A 27,738-nucleotide genomic window follows, 5' to 3' on the forward strand; every position below is an offset into this window, starting at 1 on the left:
AAGTACTGCCCTGTACTAAGGACCAAAAAGAAGTAAGTACTAAAGGGAAACATCCAGCAAAGGAAACTGAAGGATGGAGGAAAAATGCTTCCTGCTGCCCGCCTGAAACCACTGCCTTGGTCAGCTTTAACTTTAAGCATCTGTCTTTTGCCAGAGCTCTGACTGCTCAAACACAGGGTTATCTTGATAGTGGGGTAACATACAAATCAGGTAGTGGCCATCTGCATAGGGTTGACACTATGTCTACAAGATTTGTTCTGAATTTGCTTAAGAGCTGCTTCTAGATGTCAAAAGGAGGACTTCAGAAGACAGCTGATTCTTGTGAGAGTCAGGTACTGAGAGGCCAAGTAGTAGAAAAGTAGTTTTCCATCACTAAATATACTCTTCCAACTTAAGCATTTTGTATCCTCTTGGGTGAGAAAGCAGTATCTCCTAGTCAGCAATCTCAGAGAGAAGCCCAGGAAAACCAGAGCATCTTCCCCCTTCATTTTCAATATGACAGTTTTGCGTGCATTCTGGTCTGAATTAAGACAGCGCAAAGTCAGTTTATAGTAAAATTGATATTAGCCTCCATCTAGCTTCCCTTTGCAACATGATTATTATCTAGAATCAATGTACCCAAGTTTCTTTGTGTTGTCCAAGCCTCTGAACGTTTGATCCATTGGTCATGAATGGTATCAGTTACTCACAATTTTTTTCATATATCATCAAAGACTTGAAAGGTAATTACGAGATTTTGAATCAAAACTCACTTACGGTCTCCAGAATTTATTTACAAACAAAAAGACTGAAGCCCAGGAATCCCAATATACTACTGACTGGTGAATATATGCAAAACATATCCACACATTCATTTCTTATGCATTATTCTGAAGCTTTCTGAATTTAAGATTACAAATAAAGATTTGCTTTAATAATAATCTGGACATTAGGAGAAATTTCTTTACTGAAAGAGTGGTCAGGCCTTGGAACAGGCTGCCGAGGGAAGTGGTTGAGTCACCATCCCTGGAAGTATTTAAAAGACGTGTAGATGAGGCACTTAGGGACATGGTGTAGTGGTGTTGGGTTGATGGTTGGACTCGATGATCTCAGAGGTCTTTTCCAACCTCAATGATTCTATGATTCTATGATTCTAATAATACAAAATGAAACAACTAAAACCAACAAGCCACAAACCCACTCAATAACATGAGATGAAACCAAATTATTTGAAAGTGAGGATTTGTATAATCAAAATTATCCATATAACTTCATGCAACAGTTTCTGGCAACATTCTCATGCAGCTATTTTCATAGACGTTTGCATATACAAACAAACTACTACTAGAAAAATGGGCAAAATTCAGTTCTAAGGCTGGCTAAAGTTTAGCAACTACAGAATTTCAATGCATGCACCACCACAAAAGTGCAAGCTCTTTGTAAACAGTCTCTTCAAAGAATAAACAAAATTATGTTCAAACATTTTTCAATAGCAGCTGGATTTTTGGCCTATGAAGGAGTCCTTAACAATATATTCTGCACAACTCTCAGACCCTGAAGTGTAAGAAATATGAGTTAAATGAGTAACATTTAAAGAAGAAAGGTTTTCACTTTCTATTAATAATTCTGGTAGAGCTTCATTTGCAACAGTAAACTCGTGGTCTGTCCCTGCTATGAGCCCTGTGAAGTGTTAATAATGTTGGCTTTGGGTTGACACAAAAAAAGGTTCTACTACTTGCATTTTATCAGTTCATGCTTGGGGGGGGGAGAAAGCTATTTATGGTGCCTATCTGCTGGGTAGTGCAATTTTTTTTGAATGTGTGATTATCTGGAAATAAAAGATTCATTTCTCTGTGTGTGTAAGTATGCACACACATATTCCCCTACAGACACATGCACATCCTGTAAGTTAGCGCAAGTCTTTGTTTAAAGAACAATCAACTACAGCAGGCGTTAGGAAAGGGGAGGGAGTGGGAGGGAGTGTGGTGGGGGGGTGGGGAAGACTGAGACCTGGCATGAAGACAAATCTGTTTGCAAGCACTGGCCTGTACCGCCTACTCTAGTTCAAGTCACAGCACAAGACTCAGTAGTTTGCACTGCAGAACAGGAAAAGACCAGTCTAAACACCAAAGACCACATCTCATCATTATGGTACAGAACTATGTGCCATTGGGCTTAGGGAGGCCTGAAAAACACTGAAACCTCAAACTCTTTCTTTACTACAAATGGGAAAGACGGTAGGGGGAAAAAAGAGGAAACCAAACATTCCTAGAGAGAGGAGAAGTGTATGTAAGTACCTCTCACTAAATATTACCACACCAATTCTGAATTCCAATATAAAATCAATTTATTTTGAAAGCAATCATGTATTAATATGAATGGTACGATCTATTACAGCAGCCAGTCAGCTAAAACATTAGAAAATTCACAACATTCCACAACAAATTCACAAAATTCCACAACATTCACATTAGTTCAAAATTACTGGCACCAGCACAATCTACACATTTGCGTATAAACTGATCTCAATTGTTTCTAATAGAGAACATTCTCCTCTGTATCTTAGTTTCTTTTTCAGACGTCAAAGGGTAGCACATCATTCACTGCATTTACATTTGCAGCTCTCCGAAACAAGGGACACACTTCATTTTGTATACAGATATTGCCTCACCAAACTGGGGGGGTGGGGGATGTTTGTAGAATTTCTTAGGGTGCAGTTTTACAGCAATGTGAGTCAACCCAAATCTGTCAGACCTGTCCCTCCATTACTCCAGCACGCATGTGACTGATGAGAAACACTACCGAAAAATCCCTTTTTCTGGCCAGGTTACTGTTCAGATAGATCTGTTTCTTGAACCAGCTCACTACATGGCTGTAAAAACACAGGGGAGGGTGGGACTGCTACAGCCCAGTCTTCAGGTGCAGTTTAATGAATCGAGTTGATTTAGTAAGGTCAAATCCAACGAACACAGTGTTCCAAAGTAAGCTGTCACTGCAAGTAACAGTTCTGCCACCCCAAGATCATCATACAGCTTCTGCCAGCACAAGGAGTGAGTAGTAGGTGACTGCTTAAGTCACACTGATCCAAATGAAAACTAACCTGGAAAAAAAAAGTGGTTTTGAATGGGATCACTTCCACAATCCAATATCCTGCAGGCCACAGACACACCTGGGTTGGCGTGCGGAAAAGGATGGCCCACAAGCAAGCAATACTTCATTGGGTCAGACAGACTTTGGTGTTTGTGCTTCCACACATTCCAGTAGAGCGAAGCACTCCAGGGTTTGATTCAGGGCAATCCTCCAGCTACTGGTGCAGCAAGTCCATCCTTTCCAACTCTACTACTTTCCCCCTCCTTGCCTAGAGTCAGTATGTGCTTCTATTTTTTATTTTTCTCCTCTTACTCTGCACAAACTTGATTTGTTTCTATGACTTTGAGAGTGCTGCTGACGCAAATAAGGCAAACAACCTTGAATCGTTATTCTCCCTGAACAGCAATGGCAGCAGTGGTGAAGATGAGTAACTGTTTCCTTCAGTAGCAGTGTCAACTTAAAGAGTACTCAAAGTAATCAGGTACAACAGTGTCAGGATGACAAGCTTCCAAAACACAATTCTGTCACTCTGTAAAGAGGACTTGCATGTTTTTATTTTTAGGTAAACTAACTTGCTTTTGACTATGTTAAAATACCCGCTATGCAGGTCAGCTCAGATTACTAAGATGACTTGCAAAACTCTGCAGAACTAACTTGTCATTACTTACCCCTCCACCTTTTCACCTTCCTGATGAAATTATTTTAGCTCAGTTTTGTTTCCAAGAAAAATATTGATAAAGATGATGAAAAGCAGTGGGAAAACCCTCAACAAATCCTCTAAAAATGCTAGCAACTAATATTTTCCTCATTTGTAAAATTTTGAGGTGATCAGCTAGTTTTAAAATTAATTTTATGGGGATGTTGCATGATGCCAGCTTTTAACCAAAGTGTTGACAGGTGTTAAATCAGATAGTATACAGAAACTTAAACTCATCACAGCCCACATACAGACTGAAGTCGGAGTGACTCTGAAGAATCTCAAGATGGTGTGAATTAGGACACAGCTCCACAGTATGATTTCTCAGGAGGCAGAGCCCGTGTAAGAGAGTCCCTGAAGATGTCTCTCAAACCAGCTTCACTGCTAGATAAAATGTAGTGGAGAACTCCATCCTCATAGATGTATATGGGTATCAGAAACCAATCTGAGCATCAGAAATGGAGTGGCACACAGAGCTACAGCTCTAGGATGAATATGCTTTAATCTATATAATAAATCCAGCTCAGTCAGAATGCTCCAATTTGCTCAAGAACCTAAACTAAGAACAATAGGCAAATATGTCAAAATGAAACAAAATTAAATGGCAACCTTTTTACTTTGTAATCTGACTGAAGGTGTTTTAACCTTTAAAGGGAAACAAAGGCTAGGACTGAAAGAGCATAACTTTGGAAAACATTACACACCACCCCTGCTTTCCCAACTTAGGTTTAGAAACATAGCCTTTAACTTGGTTTTCACTCCCAGCTCAAAGAGATTTTTTTAACCACTTATTAGGTTTTCTACTGACCTACTTCCAGTTGTACCAATGCGTACATACTCTACAAAGATATAGTTTTAGTACTTGGTGAACCCTCCCATTTCCTAAAGCAAAATTCTCATGATTTTACAGCAGTCTAGAGTACCAGTTCCAACTGGGACAAAGCTGAAATCTTATTTCCAGACTTCCCCATTTTCCTTAGGCTGCAGAGTTATGCCTACTTTCATATTCTACATACATTTTCTAAGAAAAACATAAATGCAACTCCTAGACCCTCATTCACTGCTTCACACAAGCAAAAATAGTACTTCTTTTCTTGCCACTGGAATTTTACTGGCAATAGCAGAAGTGGGAGCTTTAGAGAAGATGGATTAGAAGTTTTTCAGAAATAGTGACACATGCCAACTACATTTACAAAGGATGACTGAATAAGGTATTTAAATAAACATGTATTTTCAGCAAAAAGCTTTAAAGTTGCCTTGCATTTCTTTGTTTTGCTTTGTAAGTGAATGAATGTTAACTCTGCAGCAATTCAGTGCTGAGAAAGAACCACCTGTCAAAAACCAAACATATAGGGTAACTTTTTCCATCTCCCCTCAGAATGTTGAATTCTGTTTCTACCATCAAAAGTATTGAGCTCACTTTATTTCATCCTTATTACTGCAACAGCTTAAGAATTAAACTTCCCTTCACTTATCCTACAATACATTGCACCATTGCGCAAAGGGGCATAATTTCTGAATTACTGCTCTTCACTGTTTCATGTAAACAAAGTTTTTAAAGAAAAATTGTATCCTTTCTAACTGACTAGGACATCAAGACTAAAGCCCACAGAAAGGCACTACAGTTAGTGAGAGTTAAGTGACCAAATATCAGATTTTACTCTTTTAAATCACAAGAAAAGAACAATTTTTATATTCCTCAAAATTTAAACTTCAAATAATTCCCTACTAAATCACGACTATGGTTTGATTAAATTTCAATAATGATTTTATTATGGAGAACCATTACTGCATTTTGGATAATTAAGTACATGCATATATTTTCCAACAGTTACAGAAAAACACAGTTAAAACATAAAATTATATTAAAATAACAGGATTTATCCTACTTTGACTACTCTATCTATCTGAAGGTAGAGTAAACTTCTGAGGGGAAATATCCAACAGCATTTTCCTTTCATTAAATTGGTAACACAAGTAAAGTAAATCAGTTTTTTTTTTTCAAGTAACAACTTATTTTAACAAACTTCTTTTCACTATCCACACTATGGCATCATCATAAAGCTCAAACTGCAAATTTTCTTTATATTAAGCACTTCCTAAGTTCAACTCTACTTTCACTGCACACGTTTTGCTTCAGCATTTGCACCACCAACATGATTCTAAGCAGCCAAAATAAACAGGAAAAAAAAAAATTATGTAAGAAAAATACTATACAAAACATTAACTAAAGAACTTAGTAATCATCATCTGAGATTTTTAGCTACTTCTGAGTGGTGTTTTTTTTTTTTTTTCATTTTTGCTTTACCCTTTCTGTAATAGCGTATCGCATAAGCAAATTTCATCAAGGTAATCAAGGAACGCAGGTATCATTTTTAGTTGTTAAAAAACACCACTTTAACTTAAAAAATTAGTAATATTTTCAAATACCATGCACAGCCCTCTACCAGTCTGTGGGTTAAGAGAGTATTAAAAAGTTTTTGTGCTTTATTTTAGCTGTTTACCTCCTTTACTGCTGCTATATGAAATGCGTTTTACCATAAGCAACAAAATTAACGATGGTTGGTTTCCAACAGATCTGTTCCCCATCGCTCTCCTCCAAGAGGGCTGCCAACTCACTCCCTTCTGCACCCCTCACTCTCATCCTCCTGCACTACCTGCCCACTCCCCTCTGGGTGCTGTGCCTGGAGAGCTGGGGAGGGGGCAGCACATCCCCTATCACACTTGAAACACCTGTGTGGGAATTAATTTAATTTATTCCAGCTAGCACACAGGCTGCTGCCTTTTGAAACGTTTAACAGTGCTGGTCTATTTTCCCTTGCATAAACAGAATTCGGATATCTCTATTCTGCTCAGCACCAATTAGACAACTCTTGCATCTCTGAAACCTTTGCCCAACTGCCGGCAAGTTTTGAACTAATGTAACTTCAGGGAAGATCAGTAACAAGGAAATTAGACTGTCTGATCAGATAAAAACCTTATTTCATTAGAAAAGCAAGCTAAAAACATTTGTCCAGAGAAAGTACTACCACATATACAAAGTAAACTGAAAAACACAAGTATGTTTTCTTTCCATTTTTGAGAGACTAATTATTGGGCACTTAAAACTACAGTAGTAAGATTTTCATAAGAAGTACAGCTTTGAAGTTGGTCTTTCGATGGTCTCTCATGCTAGGTGCAGTGACAAAAATAGTTTAAAGATCAGTAGTTACACAATATTAAAAAAAAATATTGTAAACCTGCAGATGTCCTGTAGATCTAAAGCTATTCCCTGATGGTAAATCAGGTTATTTCCATAGAAAACCATAAGAAAGACAGAGACTACAATTGCAGAGGAAAGGGAATTCTTTAATGACTGCAAGCAGATGCTAATACTACCAAACACTAACATAACTACTTCTTTTTTTAAGCATGTGCATTTTTCAGGTGCTGTAGCCAGCACAGAAGGGGGTGGAGAAAGACTCCAGAAATATTTGATTTCTACAAACTCCTTTTAAAATGTTCTTTCTCCTTCTCTTTCATCTTCAGTGTCTGTATCAGTTAAAAAAATTATTTGTAAATAGAAAAAGACGTATGTCTCTTCAATGCTTACGAATGTATTTTTCCAGTACAAAACTTTTTCTCTGCTTCAACAATTTGGGAAGTTTTGATAAACCTCCTGGAGATAGATGTCATAATTTCTACCATAAGGTATTAAAATACAACATTAAAAACATAATATAAGGCTTAAAATTGCTAATGACTACACCAAATAGCGTTTCAGCAAAAGGTGACAGGCTCTGTTCATGGAAGACAATAGAGTACCATTAAGATTAGGTAATATTACTGAACAACAGGAAAGGAATAGGAACTCACTTGAGAATAACTAAGACATTAAAAAGGCTGACCAGTCTTCACAGTAAATTTGAACGGATTTTTCCTCCACTGTGGCTGCAAAACTGATCCTAACACTGCAAGCTCTGACATGTCCATCAGATAAGTACACTATCATCTGTCTCGCATAAATAAAACATACGTTTAGGATATCCCATGCTATCTAGGTACCACGAAGTTTTCAACCTTCCTTTCTAAGCAGGAACATGGTTTGTGCCAATTTTATCTTTGTTTACCTTTAACAGTACTTCATCATGCTTAAGACATCTTTGCAACAGCCAAATTCTGATGTCAGCACAGCAGAGGGAATACAGTTCATTAGTTTACTGCAGCTGCAGAGCCAGCAAACACACATTGCTTTGAATGACACCAATAATAAGCATGTGTTTTAGATTTCTAGGTAACAATGGTGATTAAGAAAATATTGCAGTCTGGAAAAATTTCATATACGAAGAATGTTTAACATAGATTGGGGACTAGACAAAAGTTTGGTTTCTTCAACTACCAAAATGGCTGTAATATGTACTACGAACAAGTGATCTGCTAATTATTTTGTCTGTTGTTTTTCCTTCTGGTAGCAAAAGATGCACATAGGCATTAAGCAGACAAAATAATATGAATTGGTTCAAGTAGACAAGGAAGAAAAGTAACCTCAGGTGATGTCTGATCTCCCTTCCTATCAATCATCTCCCTATTACTGTCTGCAAACCAAGGGATAATTTTTCTTTCACTTCATAGTGCTGTTGTGAGATTAACGCTTCGTTTATGAGTCTTTGAGCATAGCTAAGGCTCCTGCTGTTTTGCAAACTTACGCATACAAACTCCTCATAAGAATGCAGTGATATGTCAAGGATTTTGTATCCAAACTTTATTTAAAATATTTGAATACACAAGAAATCTCCACATTATACCATAAAAATACATACTGACAGGCACACTCACCTAAGTAAGTGATTTATACGATTAAAACATGTCACTTATACTAAAAACAACATCAGTCCAGCTCTGCTCTGCCACAACTTCCAGTGTAACCCTAAGAAATATTTAACCTTCAACAATTTTTTAAGTTTCAATTTCAATGAATATTCTTTCTTCAGGAGAGACGGGCAAACCCAGAAATTCCTAATTTACTATCTGTCATTTGTTATTTTGTATGCTTTTATCACAACGACTTATTCATCTCTTTTCCAAGGTAAACAATACTATACTTCTCAAACCTCTAGTCAGTCTCTGCAATCCTAATGTTAATATGGTATTAGTAAGTGATTACATACCCCTTTTTTTTCCTTTTTTTTTTTAAAAAAAAAAAACAACAAAAAAAACCAACCCACAACCAAAAAACCCCAAGCAAAAACTTTAAGCCATTAATTTGTTCAGTCCACAGAAAGGACTTGCTCTGGAGTTAATCAAGGTTGTTTGGTAGAGGAGCATATTGCCCAAATGCACCTTTCTTATTTATTGAAGCTGAGAGACTATAACTGAAGGAAAATATTGCAGGAAAGGAATATTCTATGCCATGTTTTGAAACAGTTAAGCCTGAAGACTTGCATGCTAGCCTCCCACCTATTACAAAGTTTCTATACAACGCCTGTTAAACAGCCTATAACAAAGTTTTCACAGAAAACATTTGTCATTTTCTGGGTTCCTAAGCAGAGACGATGAGGTTTGGTTTACAGAAGTGCTAGGCACTCAGAAATATAACCGAAATCAAAGGAACTTGTGGTCTGAACATGTAAAGTGCAACAGAATGCACAGTCACTTCAGAACTCACATTTTAGAAATGCCAAATCAGGTATACGAAGCCAGCTTGTCTTTCTTGTGTTTGGGTTTGTTTTTTTTCCTTTCAGTAGATCTTCAGCTCCCCATCTTTTAAACTGTGATTAACATCATGTCCTCACCTCCCAAAAAAGCATTAGCACAAGAATAAAATTAATAATTTTTCAAGGTTCATTATAGAATAAATGAGGGGCATAAGGACTTCTCAACTAGTCTGTTCATTTTGGTGGTCAATCACCAGAAGTTATCACTCCTAATTCAGCAACCTCTATTTTTCCCCCTTTCAAATTGGGGCTTCTTTTCTTTCACAATTTATCTTCTTGTTGCCAGGAAACCATTAGAATAATATTGTACATGTGAAATTGCCATTAATTACTGATGCACTTGTAACAAAAGAAAATTATCAGATACAGAAACAAAGGGTCTCATCATCAATCAATTTGAAATTAAGTAACTTCTGGATGAACTGGGTGAGCCTACATGGTCAATTTCTCTAAGGATTGATTAAATTGGGACATTTACAGAGCAAACAGGTAATATTCCATTGAAAAAAAAAATCAGAACAAGATTTCTTCTTCTCTGACTACCGGCCTGTCCTAGTTAATGAAAAACTTGATTGTTACAAGAGTCAAACTAATTAAAAAGATTAAACTATGAGCAAAATCAAATTAGAAATTTGGCTTTAGGCTTATGTGGCCAGCAATAGCTCAAGAACATTGCAAACTGCAGTCTGCAGTTAAATACAATTGATGGAAGTTTTAAAATTGTTAGAATAATTAACTGCAGATCATTTCTGTAACCTGGCTATATGACCTCCACAAAACTACTTATAATTCTTAAGTGTAAGCATGTAAGTACATGCAAGTCAGAGGTCTAAGCCATGAAAATACCCATTTCATCTAAGTCTTGCCAGCAAATAGTATTTATTAAACAATACAATCCAACATACTTAATATGCATACCTTTTCCCCTCAAGCATACCAAATTTTAGTGTATGACACAATATAAAATACTTTCTTTTCCCAGATGATACTCTAATTTCTATTTTTTAGTTTCCTTCAAAATAACTACCTAAGCATAGCCAGGTCAGATCAAAGGTCCATCTAACTACACAATCTCAAAGAGTGGCCATTAACTTATGCAGAAATATCAGGGTGAGTAAAGAGTAACTTTTTTTTCTTCTCACATACCCCCAGCCTACTCCAAAAGATTTAAGTGGCAAAAAAGCAACCTTTCTCAATTTTAACATTATGTAACAGATGCCTAAAAAACACCTGTGCATAATATGATAAATTATTAGCATTAACTATTTCTAGTGAATCAATTTTCCAAAGATAAAGACACAACAGGCCCAACTACAAAGAGGCCAACATCTAATAACCAGAGGAACATGCAGGGAGAGGGAGTGTTTGTTTCACTCTGGCACAAATACGTATCAGATAACTGAGAAATGCCATAGGACAAGATAAGGAAGGCTTCAAGGCACACAAGCTAGGCCTTGGGGTGGGGTGGCAGGGGGAGAACTGAGGAGAGGGTGGAAGGGGGGGTGTGTGTGTGTAAAAATCAAAAGAAACTTTCACAGAAAATGCCTTGCCAGACTGTCACCATGGGAAAAGCAACAAGACTATTGGACTGATTAAAAAAAAACAAAAGGAAAGTCACTCCCCAAAACAAAAAAAAAAAACCACCAGAAAACAGAATACTAACTCCAGCTACGATAAAAAAGAACTACATCGCCCTCAATAAATTATAACTGATAAAACTCTTAATTTCACAAAGACAGGTTTTTACACTGCCTTAAACCTTTGTTAAAAATCTCTATGCTGAAACTAATTTATCACTCTTTTTCCTTTGGAAGGTTTCAGAAACTTCCTTTTTTTTTTTTTTGGCACTTTTGTATCTTCAGTGTCTTACTAAATGTGCTTTTTACAGATTTTATGAATTAGCATTGCTTACACTAATACCTATAGGTAAAATAAAATACTGCACTATAAATGTTTTCCTTTTTTCTACAGACTTGTCATACACTTTACCAAACTGTATAGTTGTTGGTACAAAGCTATATCTGAATTTGTCATTGTGCATTATTTCTTTTACTTAAAAAATCTAGCAGGCAAGACAAAGATGGGAACTTTTGCATTGTTTCTGCAAAACTATCTCAAAAGATAACATTTGCAAACATTCACATTCAAATTGACTCTGAAGTTCCTTCAACATTCTAAGGCAGGACTGCCACAGAAAGAAGTTGCTTTTTCCCCTATGCCAGCACAAGCATTTGTGAGCTCTCAAGATAAATCAGGCAAGAAAATGATTCAGGCTAAAATTAACACAGGTTTGTTTTTTTTTTCCTCCTAAGTTTTAACCCAGATCTGTTTACCCATCCGTTCTGGCATGCAGCAAAACAAAATGCTTGTAGAAAGGGTACAGAACAGAGGTTGGGACAAGCAGCAGAGAGCGCCATTTCTTTCAGTGGCAGTTCTGGCTTTGCCTTCAAAGGCTGTTTAAGTCAGTCCCTGAGAAACTCTATGCATTTTGGATTGATGGAGCTCTTTTTAGTATATCTGACAATTAAGTACACTAGTATTAATCTTATTCATAATGATGACAAGGTTATATATAAATGACATCAAAATATTCTCTTGTGACCAAAGAAGTTATATCTGAGATTTAGTAGTTTACTGACAACTATATACAAGCCTGGAGTTTGACAAGGCAGTAAAATACAGTTAAGTTTGAAAAAATTTCAATAGTCATAGAGAAGAAGCTTTGCAGCAAAGCAGATACTGAGTTTCTAAACTTCTTTCAACCTTCAACTATCTTACAGGAAGAAATATAATATTGCTAGTACAATTGTTCTCAACTTGTATTTAGTTGCTGGCTCTATTTTGGAACTGAAGAAGGACTACTTGGGTGCCTTAGAATTGTTTGTTTTTTCCACTTCTATCACTTGGTTAAATAAAAGTTATTACCTCTCCCCACAAGCCTTCCTAAGTTGACAAGCATTTGACTTACAGCCCTGAAACCGATCACTATATAATTTGAACAGTTGCACTGTAAAGAGGAACATTAGCGCAAAAAAAAAGAAAAAAAAAAATTATTTTGTGGTCAAAGTACAGTAAGCATCAACTCTCTGCTACGTGCTAGCTGCCTAGTTTGGTTAAACTTAATTGGATCTATTAAATGGACGCTTGCCCCCAGCTATAGCACACCACAGTTAAAATCACTTCTTCAATAGCTGAAATTACACATCACATACTGTCCCACTCCAAGAAGGCACCGACCCATCAATGTAATCTAACGCACCAGAAACCACCTTTGACTCCATTAAGCACCTGAACTGGTGTTTTGTTCATCATACATATGCAATCCAGAGGCCTTTCCTTTCTACATCGCTCAGAAGGTACATGTTGATTTTAAAATACTCAATACTTACATTTTCAGGACAGTGCTAATGTTATCATACAGATATATCAAAACACTGTAAATGAACCCGGCCTACATTTTATTACACATAACCCCAAACAGAAGGAGGGAAAGGATAGAAAAACATTCTTTTTAAAAGTCCTTGGCACAAAAGCTGCTGCTCAGGCACTCTGGGACAGGTGCCCAGAACGTCTCAAGTTCCAATAATAAGAAAAGCCTTCATTACGACAAGAGGTCTGGACACAAAAAATACAGATGTGATATCAGAAAAGTTGCTAATAAGGACACAAATTTGTAACCAATTAAATCGACCATGACTTCAGTAAGCTAAAAGAACAAAAATTTGAAGGAACTGACCCAAAGCCTTGTGGCCAAAACACCAAGTTACACATGTATCTTCTGTAAGAGACACACAGAGCATCTTTAGATCATGCATGGCCAAAAAGAAGGCAAAAAAACTAGTTTCAAGGATTGTTTCATGCCTGAATTTGTACATATTTAAAATTGTGGTAAGTTATATTTTAATTTGAACAAAACTTTTTCAAGCATTTCCATCCCAAGCACTGCATCATCATAATATTCCACATGCCAAAGTGATTTTTTTTTTTATAAATCAAGTTGATATAAAGATTTGGATTTCATAAATAAAGATTATATATATGTCTATACAAAAACCTAAGGGAAAAAATACTTGTTGATTTAGTTCTAAAGTGTACAGTACTTCCGATCTTCTTGATGCTCCAGTAAAGTCAATATCTGACCAAAAAAATTTCTCAAACTCAGATTAAGCAGTACCAATAAGATAAGAAAAATCCTCCTCTGTTGTCTCAGTGATGATAGCTCCACTAGCAAAGTATTTGTTCCCATTTAAAGTTAGTCTACAGTCTTGAGGTCATCTGAATTCCTGAACAGTAGTTCATAAAAAAGAAATTACAGAAAAAAAAATCTGCCCTTAGCCTGAAATGTCTAACACACACATGTGAATTCAGCAAAACATACATGCATGCCTTTGAAATTGTATTATTCCTATTATCTAGGAATGGCAAGCTCACCATTGCAAGTTCTCCAACTGGGACAAAATAAAATACTCACTTCAATGAGCACCTCAAAACTGCACTTCTCCCCATTCCACACAGACTTTGATTCAAAGTCTCTGTCCAAACAACCAAAACTCTAGGATCTTCTCCTGTAACTGGCAATATTCCACTGGCGTTTTGAAAATACTAGGCTGGACTTGTCCATTCAATAATTTTCAAAACTGTAATTGGACAACAAGGCTCGTTTTCAAAGAAACAACTGACACGTGCCTTGCTGCTTTGAAAGCAAAGCACAAAGCCTACATTCTCTTCACATTTATAGATAAGAGGTTTTTTGATGTACTAACTTACTAGCCAAGACCATGATTTCTATTTTTCAATCTTTGTGGGGTCACTGTTGTGATGAGAAACAGATCATCAGATGAGAGAATATTTCCGATCTCTAAAAAAGTATTACTATATCTCCACCCTGGGCATAGGACCAAATCCCAGGTTACGACAACTTTCTGGTCCAAAGACCATGGCATTAACAAACGAGCTGTGCCAATATTTGATCAATGCTCAACTTTATTCTCTATTTTCAGCATAGAGTTAAGAAATAATACTACTGTACCACAGTAGCATTTCATAATTCCAGTGGAAAAGGGGATTAAAAAAGTAAAAAACAAAGATAAGCCTCACAGTCCCCCAGGATGCTGTCAAGCAAGCAGAGAAGATGCTTTTCTAACAGTCCCTTTTCCGTATGAAAATTTAGCAACTTTGCCAAGCACCAGTTATACTGAATAGGAAAGAAACAATATGTATCATATCAAATTGCAAAATCTGAGGCAGGTTTTACATATGAAACAATTTCAAAATTCCATCTACAAACTCCGGAAATTCATCTTCGCTGTTTATCAACAGTTCTATCTTTTCAGTCAAGAATACCCTTAACTAGATCTACTGCTCAATTATGCTTGCTCAAAGTGCTGAAACCCACAAAAACCTTCTAGCTTATCAACAAAAATTTTCAGTAACATATCCAGCAATTATTACTTATGATTCCACTTCAGACCTCTCCCCAAAACTGTGGATGTATTTCATGTACAAATTAGCAGTTTAATGTAGCAACTCTGGCTTTGAGAGAACTCGCAAGAGTACAGTCATGAATTACAAAAATGACTCCTCCTCTTTTAAGGAAAAGCAAGGAAGAGGTATTCTCATACAGGTCCGCAGGCAAGAAGGAGACATTTCAACTCTGACAAGGAAACAGTTCTCTGGCAGTTCTCCTTTGCCATGATGAAATGTTTACCTTAAGAAGCAAAAGTTGCAGGGAAGGGGACGGTGGTCAGGATTGCTCACCTTTAACCGTTTAACCACCTCATCGTTGGTAATTTTGTCCGTAATCTCCTTCACTCCAGGAGGATAGTAGATGATTTTACCGTCGGCAGCAGGTTTTGGTTGGGTAGCAGGGAAGTCCATCCTGGTGCTGCTGGCTATAAACTTTCCTTCTCCACAGTCCTCTACCGGCCTCTATCGGTCAGAAAACAAAAGTTCAGCAGAATGGAAACGACTTTCTAACCCTCTTTTTCCATTTCTCACCCTCAATTCGCAGAAGGCCCCGATTATCACCCCGCCGGCTGCGCCCCCCGCCGCTGCCCCCGCCGCATCCCCCCGCCCCGGGCGGCGCTGGAGCGAGGCCCGGCCCGCTGCCGCCACCGCTCCTCACAACTCCGGCCCCTCCATTCCCCGCCGGCGCCTCCTTTCATTGCGGGGCTGCTCCAGCCCAACACTAATAGTTCGGAGCCGACGTTTTTACAATGAAATTTCGGGCTCGATCGAAGGATGCCCCGGGGCCGAGGGCCCGCTACGGCCCGAGGCGGGGTCCGGGGGGTGCAATTCCCGGCCCCGGGGGGAGCTTCGGAGCCGGCACACCGACCCCGGAGCCGGGAGACGAGGCCTAAACAGTTAGGCCTCAAAACTATCAGGAGGCAGAGAAACCAACAGGAGAGGGGGAGGGAGGGAGGGAGGCGGCGGCGAGCACAAACAAAACACCCCCGCCGCCCCCCCCCGGCGCCGAGCCCCCCGCCCGCCCCCCCCGCGGCGGCGGGAGCCCCCCCGGGGAGGGGGCCAGGCCACTCTCCACTTTCCATTTGTTCCCGCAACTTCATGTCCCCTCAGCCCCTCGCCCCGCAGCCCCTCCTCGCCCCGCCGCCCCGCACCCGGCCAGGCCCACAAAGGGCCCCCCCTCACCCCCCGGCTCCGCGCACACACCCCCGCCGGCCGCGGGCGACGGGGAGGGGGGGAGCGGGGACGGAGGGAAGCGGGACCCGGAGCCGCCTTTACCTCATGCAGCTCCGGAAGGTGCAGCATTGAGTAGCCTCCGTGCCGGGTGGTCCTCGCCGCTCCACCGCCACCCCTGCCGGCCGCTGCCCTGGCTTCTCCCGCCGCCTCCCTGCTCCGCGGTGCGGCGGCGGCTCCTGCTCGGGGAGGGGTGGGGGGAGGGGGAGGCTGCTCGGTGGCGGCAGCGGCGGCGGCGGCTGGGGAGAGGGGGAGGCTCCGGCGGAGCGTGCGCCGCGGGGACACAGTGCCGCTCTCCGTCCGTCCGGGGAAGAACAGCCCGGGAGGAGGCTCCGCGCCGCCCCCCTCCCCCTGCCCGCCCGCCCTCGGGCCCGGGGCCGGGCCCGCAGCGCCGCCCAGCCAGGATCCCCCAGCCCCGGGGCAGGGGCGAGGCCGGCCAGTAAGTCTCGTACCGCGCCAAGCCCCGCGCAGGGCGGCGGTGGCGGGCAGTACCGGGCGCGGCCGCCGCAGCGCTGCCTCCCGCTTGGCGCCAAAACCCCCGGAGCGGCCGGGCCGGGCGGGCCGCGGCCTCAGGGCCGCTCTCCGGCCAGGCCCCGACCCCACGGGGCTCTCCTTCTGGGCGGCGGGGGGCAACGGCCGGCAGCGAGGGCGAGGCCTGGGCGGCGTGGGGCCGGCTGCCGGGATTGCCGGGGAGGGGGCCGGCGGGTTCCCGGCTGCAGGGCGGCAGCGCCGTGTGCGGGAGGGGGAGAGACATGTTTGTTCTTCCTCAGGGAGCCGGGCTGCTCATGGCTGCGCGGTCTCGTCTGGCCGGTCCCTCGGGCAGCTGGTGACGGTGGTGAGGCCTGGTCGGCGTGATGAATAAGAAAATGGGGGGAGACTGGTGTGTGGGGTGGCACGGAGGGTGCTGTGGCAGGTGGGAGTAAATAGTCCTTCTTCAGACAGATGGGGTGAAGAGCAGCATCCACGCGTCGACGTCCAAATTTTTCTTCCTCGTTGTTGGCAGATGAGTTTCTCAAACATTAATTTAGTTACAGATCTTCAGGAGAAACTTGACTATGCAGACCGAAGGAGCCCGTGCCAGCCAACTCAGGAAATCCCTCCATGCAAAATGTCTTTGTAATTTAATATTCTTTCATATTTCCAAGAGATGGGGTATGTCTGGAAAGTCAGTAGCAAAGTGGGATATATCTGTCTGTTTTGAATCTGCATTATGTGCCCTGCATGTCTGAAGTATAGGTGGCTAGAAAGTGTTTTCCAGATGCCTGCCCTGCTCCGAAGGTGCATGACAACCGAAAGATGACTTTTAACTGATCAAGACTAATTTACGGTCTTCAGCTGACTATTCTTGGTTACTGGAACCAGCTAAAAGTATCATTCTTCTCAGTTTTGAAAATCTCTAATGAATTTTCTAGAGAGCAAATTAAAGGCGGGCGGCTGGGACCAGTCTGCGTGGAGGAACGTGTTTCTCCGCAGGGGCTGCGCGTGTGTGTGACGGGGGCCTTGCGGGGCACAGCAGGGGGGCTGGCATGGCCTGCCAGTCACGCAGGAAAGGTGCAGGAGAGTGAGGGGATGGGAAAGCGGTAAGTGAGATTATGGTGAAGCATGCCAAATTCCAGATTTACAACGTGTGGGAGGAAAACTTACAAAGACTGAGGACTGGTGTAATAGCATGTGGGTAGGAAATTTCTCTTCTACACCTGTGTTCCTTGTCTCCCTGCGGTGTTGTCCTAGGGGAGTTAAAGCCTTGAATGTCCATAGCCTCTATGAAACCAGCTTAGAAGGATTACAGTGAAAATGAGAGTTGCAAGGAACACTTAGAAGATCTCAGAGGCTGATTTGGAAATCTAGAAGGATGCCGCCAGACAAGGCGTTTAAATCTGGCTGCATGTCCAGGCTTAGCTAAAATAATTCTCTCCAGGCTTAAGGATCGATGGAGTGGGGCATTCACAATGGACAGGTGACCATAAGAATGGGACACACAATTCAGTTTTGACAAGGTTGTACTGATTTAATAAACAAATAAAGCCAACAACAAGCGTTTAATCTTTTTCCTAATTCAAACTTCAGTGGCCATTTAGATTTGCCTCAGAGCTGAAGTACTCAGACTAGCTATCAACTCTTACTTGTTGTCAATAAAATAGTATGTACTGTCAGAACTATTAGACACTTAACAAATTTGAGTTTTTTATCCTTACATTTGTTATATTAGGTATTTTGCCTCCTAAATCAAATTACTAATACAAGCAATTAATTAATCAACAAAGGTGTTGATTCCTTATTTTTAATACACTTGTATTAACACAATGAATCAGAAACAAATCCTAGAAGATTATTCTGTAACTAAAAAAAGAAAGTATGTATCAAAAACTTACATGAGCTGTCTTCAATTTAAATAGAAAAAGAATGTAAGTTAGTAAAAATTATGCAAGAAATAAATTTGAAGTGACCTTTGCTGAGGTTTTTTTATGACCCAAGCATAAAGCTAGGAAGATGTTAGGCAGGCTTCTCTTTGGCCAGGATTGAAGTATTATGGGTGTCATATTCTAGAAATTTCACCTAAGTCTCTGAACTTCCTGTTTTTTAATGTTTATTTTCAAGTATTGTCTTCTCGTTACTGAAAAGTGGTGTTTTATGTATATCATTAATGTGACCTACAATGTCATAACGTTTTCTTGTAATCTTGTGGTTACAAGTTTTTCACAAAGTAACACCATCTTTACCTAGAAATTTTTATACAACAGGTCATGAAGTAGGAATAGGAATGAAAAGGTAGAGGGCTATGGTTCCACAACTTGTTTTTAGTATAAGTTAAGGACAAACACAGTGCAGAGCCTCTAGTATGCACTTCTAGTTACTTTTATTTTCACTGAAGAACAAGATAGTGTCCTGCATTCTAAGGCATATGTACACTGTAACTAACGTAGTTAGATGTGGCAGTTCAAAGATTTCACTTGAAAGTACCAGGCAAAGTTTGCTCGTTTAATTAAAACTTTATTTTCATGTTGAGCGAGTTGTTTGTGAAGCCCTACACTGGAGTACTCTTGGTTGTGGACCAAGACCTCTCTATCTTCTTGCAGACTTCAGATAAATAGTGAAGTTAGCAATTACTGTGGAGTAATGTTGGAAGATTTTTGATTCTCAGGAATTCATATCTGTAATATAACATAGAAAAAGGTCTTGAAATACATCAGTAGAAAGCTGAGTATCTAGGAGAGGTTCACACTAGATTGCTGCTTTCACAGGTAATGTTTAGTCAGCAGTATAAAAATTTTGACCACCCCTCAGTGTCAATGTTGTCGGAGTCCTTAGCCATTAAATACAGGTGCAGTTTCTACTGGTAGGCTGTTCCATTCCTGGTATAATTTGCTGTCTGACTGTAGGTTCTGGTATCAACACAACCTTGCTGATGTACCGTAGGTCCACAGCGGGATTATTTTGCCAGCATACTAGTGTAAAACTGTCAGGGCGCTCTTAGGACAGCCATTAATTTAGATGCTGTTAGTCAGATATATGGTGTTTTGAATGAGTCTTAGACAAATCATGATCAGCAAAGTGCTTGAGAGAAGAGTAGGTGCAATTCTGTAATCATGGAATGATTAGGCAATAGTCCATCTTTTCTCAGAAGAGAAGCAGCGGGATTCGGGATTCGTACTTCTGCACCATTTGAAATTCTAAAGGGCTAAAACAAAGCGTGTGGTTCTGATACCACACCCAATTAAGGGAGGTATGAATGAACACTTAACTGCCAATTAGCTTGAATATATGCATGGCATTTTCAGAATGTGCAAACATAAAAGCTTCAGATAATCTGACCTGTGGTACTCTTAATCTGAATAGTCCTGAAATCTGCTCGCAGATATGATTACAGCTGCTAGTGTCTGGTTTGTTGCCATTGCTTGTTTGACCTTCACCCTTCTAACTTCAGGAAGCAGCTGAGATCTGACTTGGACTCTGCTTTTTGTACAGCTGTAGCCAGGTTCACATGGTCCCTTGGGTTTTAATGGATGGCTCTGTCTAATAATAAGACCCAGTCCTTTAGTCTTTACCCAGATTTTACCGAGTCCCTACCTGGACAAATTTATGTTGGAATTTATTTACTTTTACTCCTATTATTTTCATTGGAATGTATTTACTCCAATCAATTTGTTGGTTGGTTATTTATTAATATATTTTAGACTACCACTGCAAGTGTAATTTATAAGCAGACTGAAATAAAGGGTGCTGAACACTCTTGTGGGGCAGTCTTGTGGAGTGCTTCTTTCTCTGTATCATGTCAAGGAGATGTTAGAGGGAAGTACCAAGAAAAGAACGTGGTGGTTTTACTGGTAGGGGAAATAATGCTGCACAAGGTTTTCAGAACAAAACAGCTTTCAGGTGAAACAGAAGAGAGTACGGTGTGATTACTTTAAGGACAGAAAATCCCTTAATTCATGTTGATTAAATTAAGCTATGTGCACATCTTTCCAGGAACAGCTTAATGGTTGTCCTCAGGTCTTTGTTAGTACAGTAAGCATGGATAGTAATAATGATCAAGAACTAAATAGTCGTATCAAGACACAATAGTGTGTCATGAACTGCAGAATAAGTTGTATCTGTCAGTCAGCTGGGCAGACAAGTAAGAAATCCTATCTGGTGGGTTAGGAAAGCACTTGTCTTCCTAATAATAGCTATGCTCTTGAAAGCTCCTGCTTTGCAGAACCAGGTGGTGGAGTGTGGTCCTTCACTATTAAATCTTTTAAGTCACAGTCAAATAGGTCAAGAGAGGGGAAAAAAAAAAGCTTAATTACTTGTTTTCAACTCTAGCCTTTAGCCAGTTTTTGATATCTAGCAGGTTGCTTTCTGGCAGGTTGCTTCCTAATCATGAATGCTTCCCCCCACCCCCTCCCTATGAAAGCCTATTTATTTTTCAATGATACACATTTTTTCCTGCAATACACCAGTTCCTCTGGACTCAGTAAAAATCAAACCCTGGAAAATGATTTTTTTGTCCTCAGTTTTGCACAGAAGCTTTCTCTCTTAGCTTTTTGACTTTGGTATTAGTCCTTGTTTCCGGTCAACTTTCCTCTGTCCGTCTGTTGATTCTCTCACGTGTGCAGTTGCACACAGCTCCTGCAGTTAAAATTATAGCCTCTAAGTTTGCTGCACTGGATCCTCAGAGATATCCCTGAGGTTTCTAATTAAACTTTGCAGTGTAACGTATCCTTGATAACAGCATCTAATTGTTTTAACTACCTATTTTTATAAAAGAACTGACGTTTTTTACATCTGCTGTAAATTGCAAACAGTGGTTACGCTCACCTGAGTCAAAGGTGGGTTTCTTCACAATGTGGGTTGCCGTAATGAAAGAGCTCCAAAAGGTATGCCATTCCAGAGGGTATTTGCAGTGAAATTACTCTCATCTAAGAAAAGACCGAGAAGCGTGTTTTGTCCTGAAACCAGGGACTTAATGTGTGTCTCCCATGATCTACATTGACAAAGCAAATCCGTAAAAGGGTGGAGGCGGACTTGTGTATATTATCTCATGAAGACAATCAGCTGGAGACATGAGGGGCTTCCTTGGAAAAGAGAAGAGTGTCCCACGGCTCTCTGAAGTACCACCAGTTCTGAATAAAGGGAAGGACCAAATGGATGATATACTCCTTTGAATATACTGGATGATATACTCCTAGCCATAATCTGTCTAAATGTTTTTTTGCTGTGGTTTTGGTAAGGAGGGCTTTCTCCTGTGCTGTCTGAAAATGTCCTTATTCTAAGTCATACTTATAGATAGGGCAGTTATACTTGCCACTGGACTTTTGTGGTATCGAGGCACGTTCAGAAATGACAAGGATTGTCATTGTCAATATATTTAAGCCACTGTGAAAAAGTGTATGCTTGCGAATATACTTGTAATTTACAAAATACTGTATTGACAGAACAATTGCACTTGTTTCCTTGGCTTGCAAGTGAAGTAAAATCAATTTATTGGCACCTGCATACTGGTGATTTCATGGGAGAATTTTTAGAAGCCTCCTTGATCTGTTGCTAGTTTTGGGCATTCAGAAACTGAAGTCACAGCAGCCTACTGCGTGCCATCTATCCACCTCCTTTCTAGCTGCTCTCTATTATGATGACTTGTCACCATTCACTCCATAATTACATTCTCAAGGTTATTTCCATCTCTACTCCTGATGTGTCCAAAGCACATACATTTACACCTATTCATTTCTGACAACCAAGTCTACTTTTCTCCAATAGTATATTTAATATGAGCATTTATCATCTTTTCTGCCCAGGAGGTAATGCAAGGGTCTTCACTTGCACCACATCTCAAAAGCTTCAATTTTCTTCCTGTCACTATCAATAATTTCTCAGAATTCACATTCATAAGTTGCTACAGCAAAAAATTAAGCATTTCACCAGTCAAATCTTTCTATTTTTTGAGGTGAAATGTTTTTTTTCATGCTTTTATAAGGGAAGCCATGGATGGATCAACTATTCTTCAAATTTTTCCAATTTCTATTGGACAGGTTCTGATTGGATAAATTTGATCCCAGGTAACTGAATTTATGAACAGTCTCTGTAGCTAGACCATTAAGCATGAAGTTAGCTTATATTCGATTTTTATTAATTAAATAAAGTTATTTTATTTATGGCACATTCAAGAATAGCCTGTATTTTTCACTAGCCTTTTATTGGCTCTCTAATACTTGCTGCACAGCAGAAGCAGTTGTGACAAAGAGCGTTATGTCATCAGCCGAAGGTCACTTAAAAGGAGTCCATTTCAAACACAACTTTTCCATTCTGTAAAGTTCTTCCCGTTTTTTTTTTTTTCCCCAGCCAGGCTGTAAGGAAATCTGCAGTTACCTGCAGTTGTAATAGTAGCGTATGGCTCTTTTATGTTTGCTTGATATTTTTTCAAATAACAAGGCAGGTTTGGGGAATTTCTGAGTGCATGGGACTGCTTAGAGGAAATACCAGCAAGGAAATTGGGAAAGCTTGGTAATATATTTAGCCTATGGTGGCTGCCTACTGGCGGGAAGACAGTATGAGCAGAGTCTCTCCCTCTGCCCCATTAGATGAGAACTGTCCTATGTTCTGTTAAAAAATGAGAAGATGCGTGGTACTAACAAATTCTGATTAAGAGGCTCCTTCGTGAAAAGTATCGATTGTATTTGTGATGCTGCTGTTCCTAATTCACAGATATAATGTCGGCTGCTCACAGTAAAGAAAAGAATGATATGAAACTTTACAAATGAATATGAACTTGGAATTTACCATTATGGTCAAAGAAAGATGTTTGATGAATGGATGTGCAGTCTCAGAGCTGTACTGTAATGATGGGGTCATTTCACAATGATGGATAGGTATGTGGTGTACTGTTCAGAGGCTTAAAATGGGGTTGCATTTATCAAACTCAGGGAAGCATCAAAGTGTTTGGGTATGACTCTGTAAGCAATAGAACGATTACAGTTTGCCTTTGAACAAAGTCAGGAAATATATTGATCATGTAGGTTTATGCTGCTAGGAAAGCAACTAATGATGATTCAATCAATGTGTTTCGTGAACGGCTTGAGGGGATAATCATTAAAACATTACACCACTACACCATTTCGGAACTTGAATATGAAAGTTGGAATTCCAAACCCTTGTAAAGAACAATTTGCATTTAAATTTACAAAATAAAATTACTACTTTGGATTGTGCAGCTCTGGTCACGTCATCCTTACGATTCTACTTCAGTAAACGCACTGGATGTTTGCATCCACGCAGGTCATCGGCCAGCATGACAGAGGAGCACACCGACAACATAGTGATCCAGCAGCAGGGAATACTGAGTATCAGTGGAAGATGATTTTCCTAAGTTCAGGATATGTGGCAGCAGAGAAGGTAACTAAGGTTATTTGAGCCAGTACTTGAATGGGTATTTAACAACGTGGACAATGAATTGGTGTCTAAAGAGAGGACAGAATATCAGGTATGGAGTAGACAAAGCCAGAAGTAGGCTAGAGAAGGCAAGAGCAAATACAGAAATGAGAAAAGCATAGTCTTGACAAACATGAATGCTTAGTAATACAAAAGCTGTGTTCACAATAGTCAGATTTCTAATCAAAAATTCTCCATGGTGGAATATAAAAAAGTCCATGATGGTAGAGTGATGGCTGAAGGTGGTGATATTAAATGCTAGCAGAGGGATTACTGCTTTTAAAGTAGACTGATATGTATCCACTGACAATTTCACCAACACCTAATAGCACTATTTATATCCTATCTGAATTTGGCAAGGCAGCTCATGTGTACTCTCTGTAAGATACTATAGCTACACTGTATCAAGCACAGAAACACTTGCTTTCTTAAGTATATCTCTGTACTGTACTTTTTATCTTCCAGACAGTGCATACTTACACCTAATCATTTATATTTTCAGGGAAGCACATGCTAAAATTGTAAACTTCCTTTATCTGAGGCCATTAAAAAGGCAGACAAAGAATTTTAGCCAGCATGTGAACATTTAAGTCACTACTTTAGATGTACTCAGTTTTTGCTTATGGAATGCCATTGATCTATATTTAATGAATATTTTTTAAACTTCCTTCAAGATCTGCTCAGCAGCCACCTCTAATCCAGCAAATGGAGAAGAAAACGAGCGAACCAGTTTTTTCATCCGTTTTCAGTATTATTTAGCCTGACACTGCCTGGATGCACTGTTAGGCTTGTATCCTTGCTTCAAAAACTGTGACAATATGTTCTCTCACACAGCTTCATAGTAAAAAAGATATAAACGACAAAATACGTTGACAAGTCTGTCAGATTATTAATATAGTAAGAGAGAACAGAACAATGTTACTTCTAGGGGAGAAAAACTTTATCTAGCAATAGGTCCTTAAACCCCCTAAGGAAGCAGCTTCATACAGCAAGTAAGAAATAACACTAAAGGAAGTACAGAAATGCTGGCATAATCTATGAATAAAAAAACCCAAGGGCTTTATAATTTCCTGAATTTAAGCAAATTTGCAGTAATATTTAGTCTGTCTTACCAAACCCTTATTTTGGTGTTTGTCTCTGTGTTCCTTTCTAAAAGGTTTGTCCCTTGGCCTGTTGCTGGGTGTGAGAAATGGAAACACAAGAAAAGGTATGAATGAACAGGAGGAATGGGAAGGAGCAAAGATGAACACGTCGTAGAGAATCTGCATCTGGCCAAGCATTAGGGAGTTTCATGTGAGCAAACAAAAAATGCAGAGATAGAAGGTGAAATAAATAGCCCTGAGTGAATTGCAAGTATATTTTAAATATCATTATTTGTGATCAGTAAGTACAATTTTGCCAAATTCAAACTGAACGGGAGAAGACGAATTCTGAGAACAATATGATTAAATGTTCTGTTATGTATCTTAAAACTAGTTACACCTGCAGTTTGTATTTACTTAATATAAATGCTCCTTTTGAATTCAGTTTTGGCTTTGCATATTTGGAAGCTACAAAAATGATCTTTTCTAAAACTAGCTGAACAAACTTGCAAGAAGATTTTTAAAAAACAGAGCATATTATTAAAAATTCAAATTTAAAAAAGAGATTGTTGTGGATTTCTTTTGCCCTCTGTTTACATGTGGAGTGGAGTTCCAGGTCAACTGGAGAGCTACATCAAAATATATTGGGAGCTTTTGTTTCTGCGTGCGTATGTCCTACCTGCTGTTTTGATTCTGCCATGGTTAGTAAATGTCTTCTTACTGAGCCCAGGGAAGAACATATATGTGACAGTGGCTGCAGTCGCACTTGGGAGTGACACAACCTGCTATCCACAAAGGGGTGAACCTGACAGTCTAGAGTGTTGACAGGTAAATGAACCACGCTTAAATTATGGAAATGTTGTTTGTTTTCTATTTCAATCCTAATAATAGGTTTAAACATAATTCAGATAGGGATTTACTTGTATGTGCCTTTGATCACTGCTGAATTTGAAAGTAGATGTATAACCAGCAACAATCAGGAGAGTCGCAAAACATTTGCCTTTAAGAGTCATCAGAGTCATGAACAGCATAATGCTGCTGAGGAAAATAATTACCAACGTGTATGGATGAGGGGAAAATCGGCAATTTGTTCTTCTACTCTTCAGTACTTTGTAGTATATATAGTTTATTTTTTGTATGTGGAAAATAGGCAAGTTTGTAACAAACACTGATGTAAAGATAAAATTCTTACTTGGTTTTGAGGTACACATTGTTCTCTCCTAACCATCACCACTGCACAGAAGAAGAAATCATAGCTCAGAAATTGAAGAACTACATAGAAAATATGAACTACTGATGTTTCAATGTTCTTTTAAGTTAGTGTGTTCTTTCTTCCAGGTTTTGGGGAATGTAAGCAGAGAAATAAAGTAATTGAAAGAGTTCAGTGTTTGATCATCTGTTTGAAGAAAGCTTAAACATGTTTTCATGCTGGTTATATCAACTATTTTGTTTTGTTTTGGTTTGGTTTTTTTTAGTAAGTTGTCTATTACAGATGGGCCCAGATCCAAATTACACCACCTCTCCTCCATCCTGAATTATGTGTGTGAGCTAAATCTGCTTACAGATACCAATCTGAATCTCCTGAGCTAGGACAGGGTGGAGTGGAGCTTGTGTTAAGGTCTGACTCCCTCGTTCTCTGGACTTGAAATTGGCATGAATTTGGCAGGTGCGAGCTAAGTCATTTTTACCTAGTCCTCAAATAAATGGGAAACTAGACTGTCCTGTTACAGGGAGTGACTGTCAGTTTATGTCTCTGAAACCCTAAGGTGGTCCTTATCTGCCTGGGCTTTCTAAATTTGAGTTGCTTTTGTTGCTAGTGTTACTCACTGGGAAAGAATGTGGCCCCATTTCCAGTGACAGAGGGTGTGAAATGTTAAAAGGTAGAAGTGATAGGTGGATTTTTAAAAGACCAAAAAAAAAAAGGTCAGAATTTACGGGAAAGCAAAAGAAGGCCCTGTTCCCCATTCAGCAGGGACCAAATAGCCATGGAGTCGATTTCCTATCTAAATAATTAGGTGCTATCATGTGACAGTTACAAAGAATCACATACTGAACAAAGGATTTCCTTAAAAAAAAAAAAAGTAGTCTATATAGCTGTTTTTAAATGCACATCACTCCCTGCTCCCTTCCCCCATCTCCTTGGCTTCTCGTTTCAGCATAAGACATGCAGCATACAAGTTATTCAAGTTTAGAAACTAGTTAGTGGAATTTAATTCATAAATGGGTGTAGTGGGTTTAGACCATAACAAGTTCCCTAATTTTTATAAGCATTTGGAGTCATTTCTAGATGTTCGCAACAGAGGTCAAGCGCAAGGGTTGCTGTAGCTAGCCACTTTTTGTGTAACAAATGGTGAGTGAGGAAAATTGACACTAAGCAGGATACCTGCAAAATACTTAGGTATCGTAGAATTTTGAAGCTATTGAGTTGTGGTATCACAAAATTTTGTAAAATATGCAGGTCTGGATAGGATCTGTATTTGGAAATAAGGCCGCTATGAAACTCTTCGGGGAAAGAAATAAAATAGATTTTTATATTTTTTTAATCTTCTATTAATTGAAGGTCAGTCACTGTGAGGTAAATGGATTCGTAAATCAC

General features: G+C 39.6%; 1 protein-coding gene and 1 long non-coding RNA gene across 5 annotated transcripts in view; one reads left to right on the forward strand and one right to left on the reverse strand.

The window, feature by feature from the left end:
- Positions 1 to 16,471, reverse strand: part of PDS5A (PDS5 cohesin associated factor A) — a 90,021-nt gene extending 73,550 nt beyond the window's left edge. Inside the window, exons 1-2 of one of the 4 annotated variants that reach the window (XM_075148963.1) lie at positions 16,201 to 16,471; positions 15,217 to 15,387 (exon numbers count right to left, since the gene is read on the reverse strand). In XM_075148963.1, coding sequence (XP_075005064.1) covers positions 15,217 to 15,387; positions 16,201 to 16,227 — 198 coding nt within the window. In that variant the 5' untranslated portion in view covers positions 16,228 to 16,471. The remainder of the gene's footprint in view (positions 1 to 15,216; positions 15,388 to 16,200) is intronic. The other 3 variants (XM_075148962.1, XM_075148961.1, XM_075148964.1) reach the window with 3 other exon arrangements.
- A 34-nt stretch (positions 16,472 to 16,505) lies between these two features.
- LOC142081805 (uncharacterized) lies at positions 16,506 to 26,522 on the forward strand. Its single transcript, XR_012673485.1, has 3 exons — positions 16,506 to 16,594; positions 23,908 to 24,024; positions 25,217 to 26,522. It is a non-coding gene; the product is annotated as an uncharacterized LOC142081805 (long non-coding RNA).
- Positions 26,523 to 27,738: the final 1,216 nt, after the last annotated feature.

The sequence above is a fragment of the Calonectris borealis genome, chromosome 4 (assembly GCF_964195595.1).
Source record: "Calonectris borealis chromosome 4, bCalBor7.hap1.2, whole genome shotgun sequence".
NCBI lineage: Eukaryota > Metazoa > Chordata > Aves > Procellariiformes > Procellariidae > Calonectris > Calonectris borealis.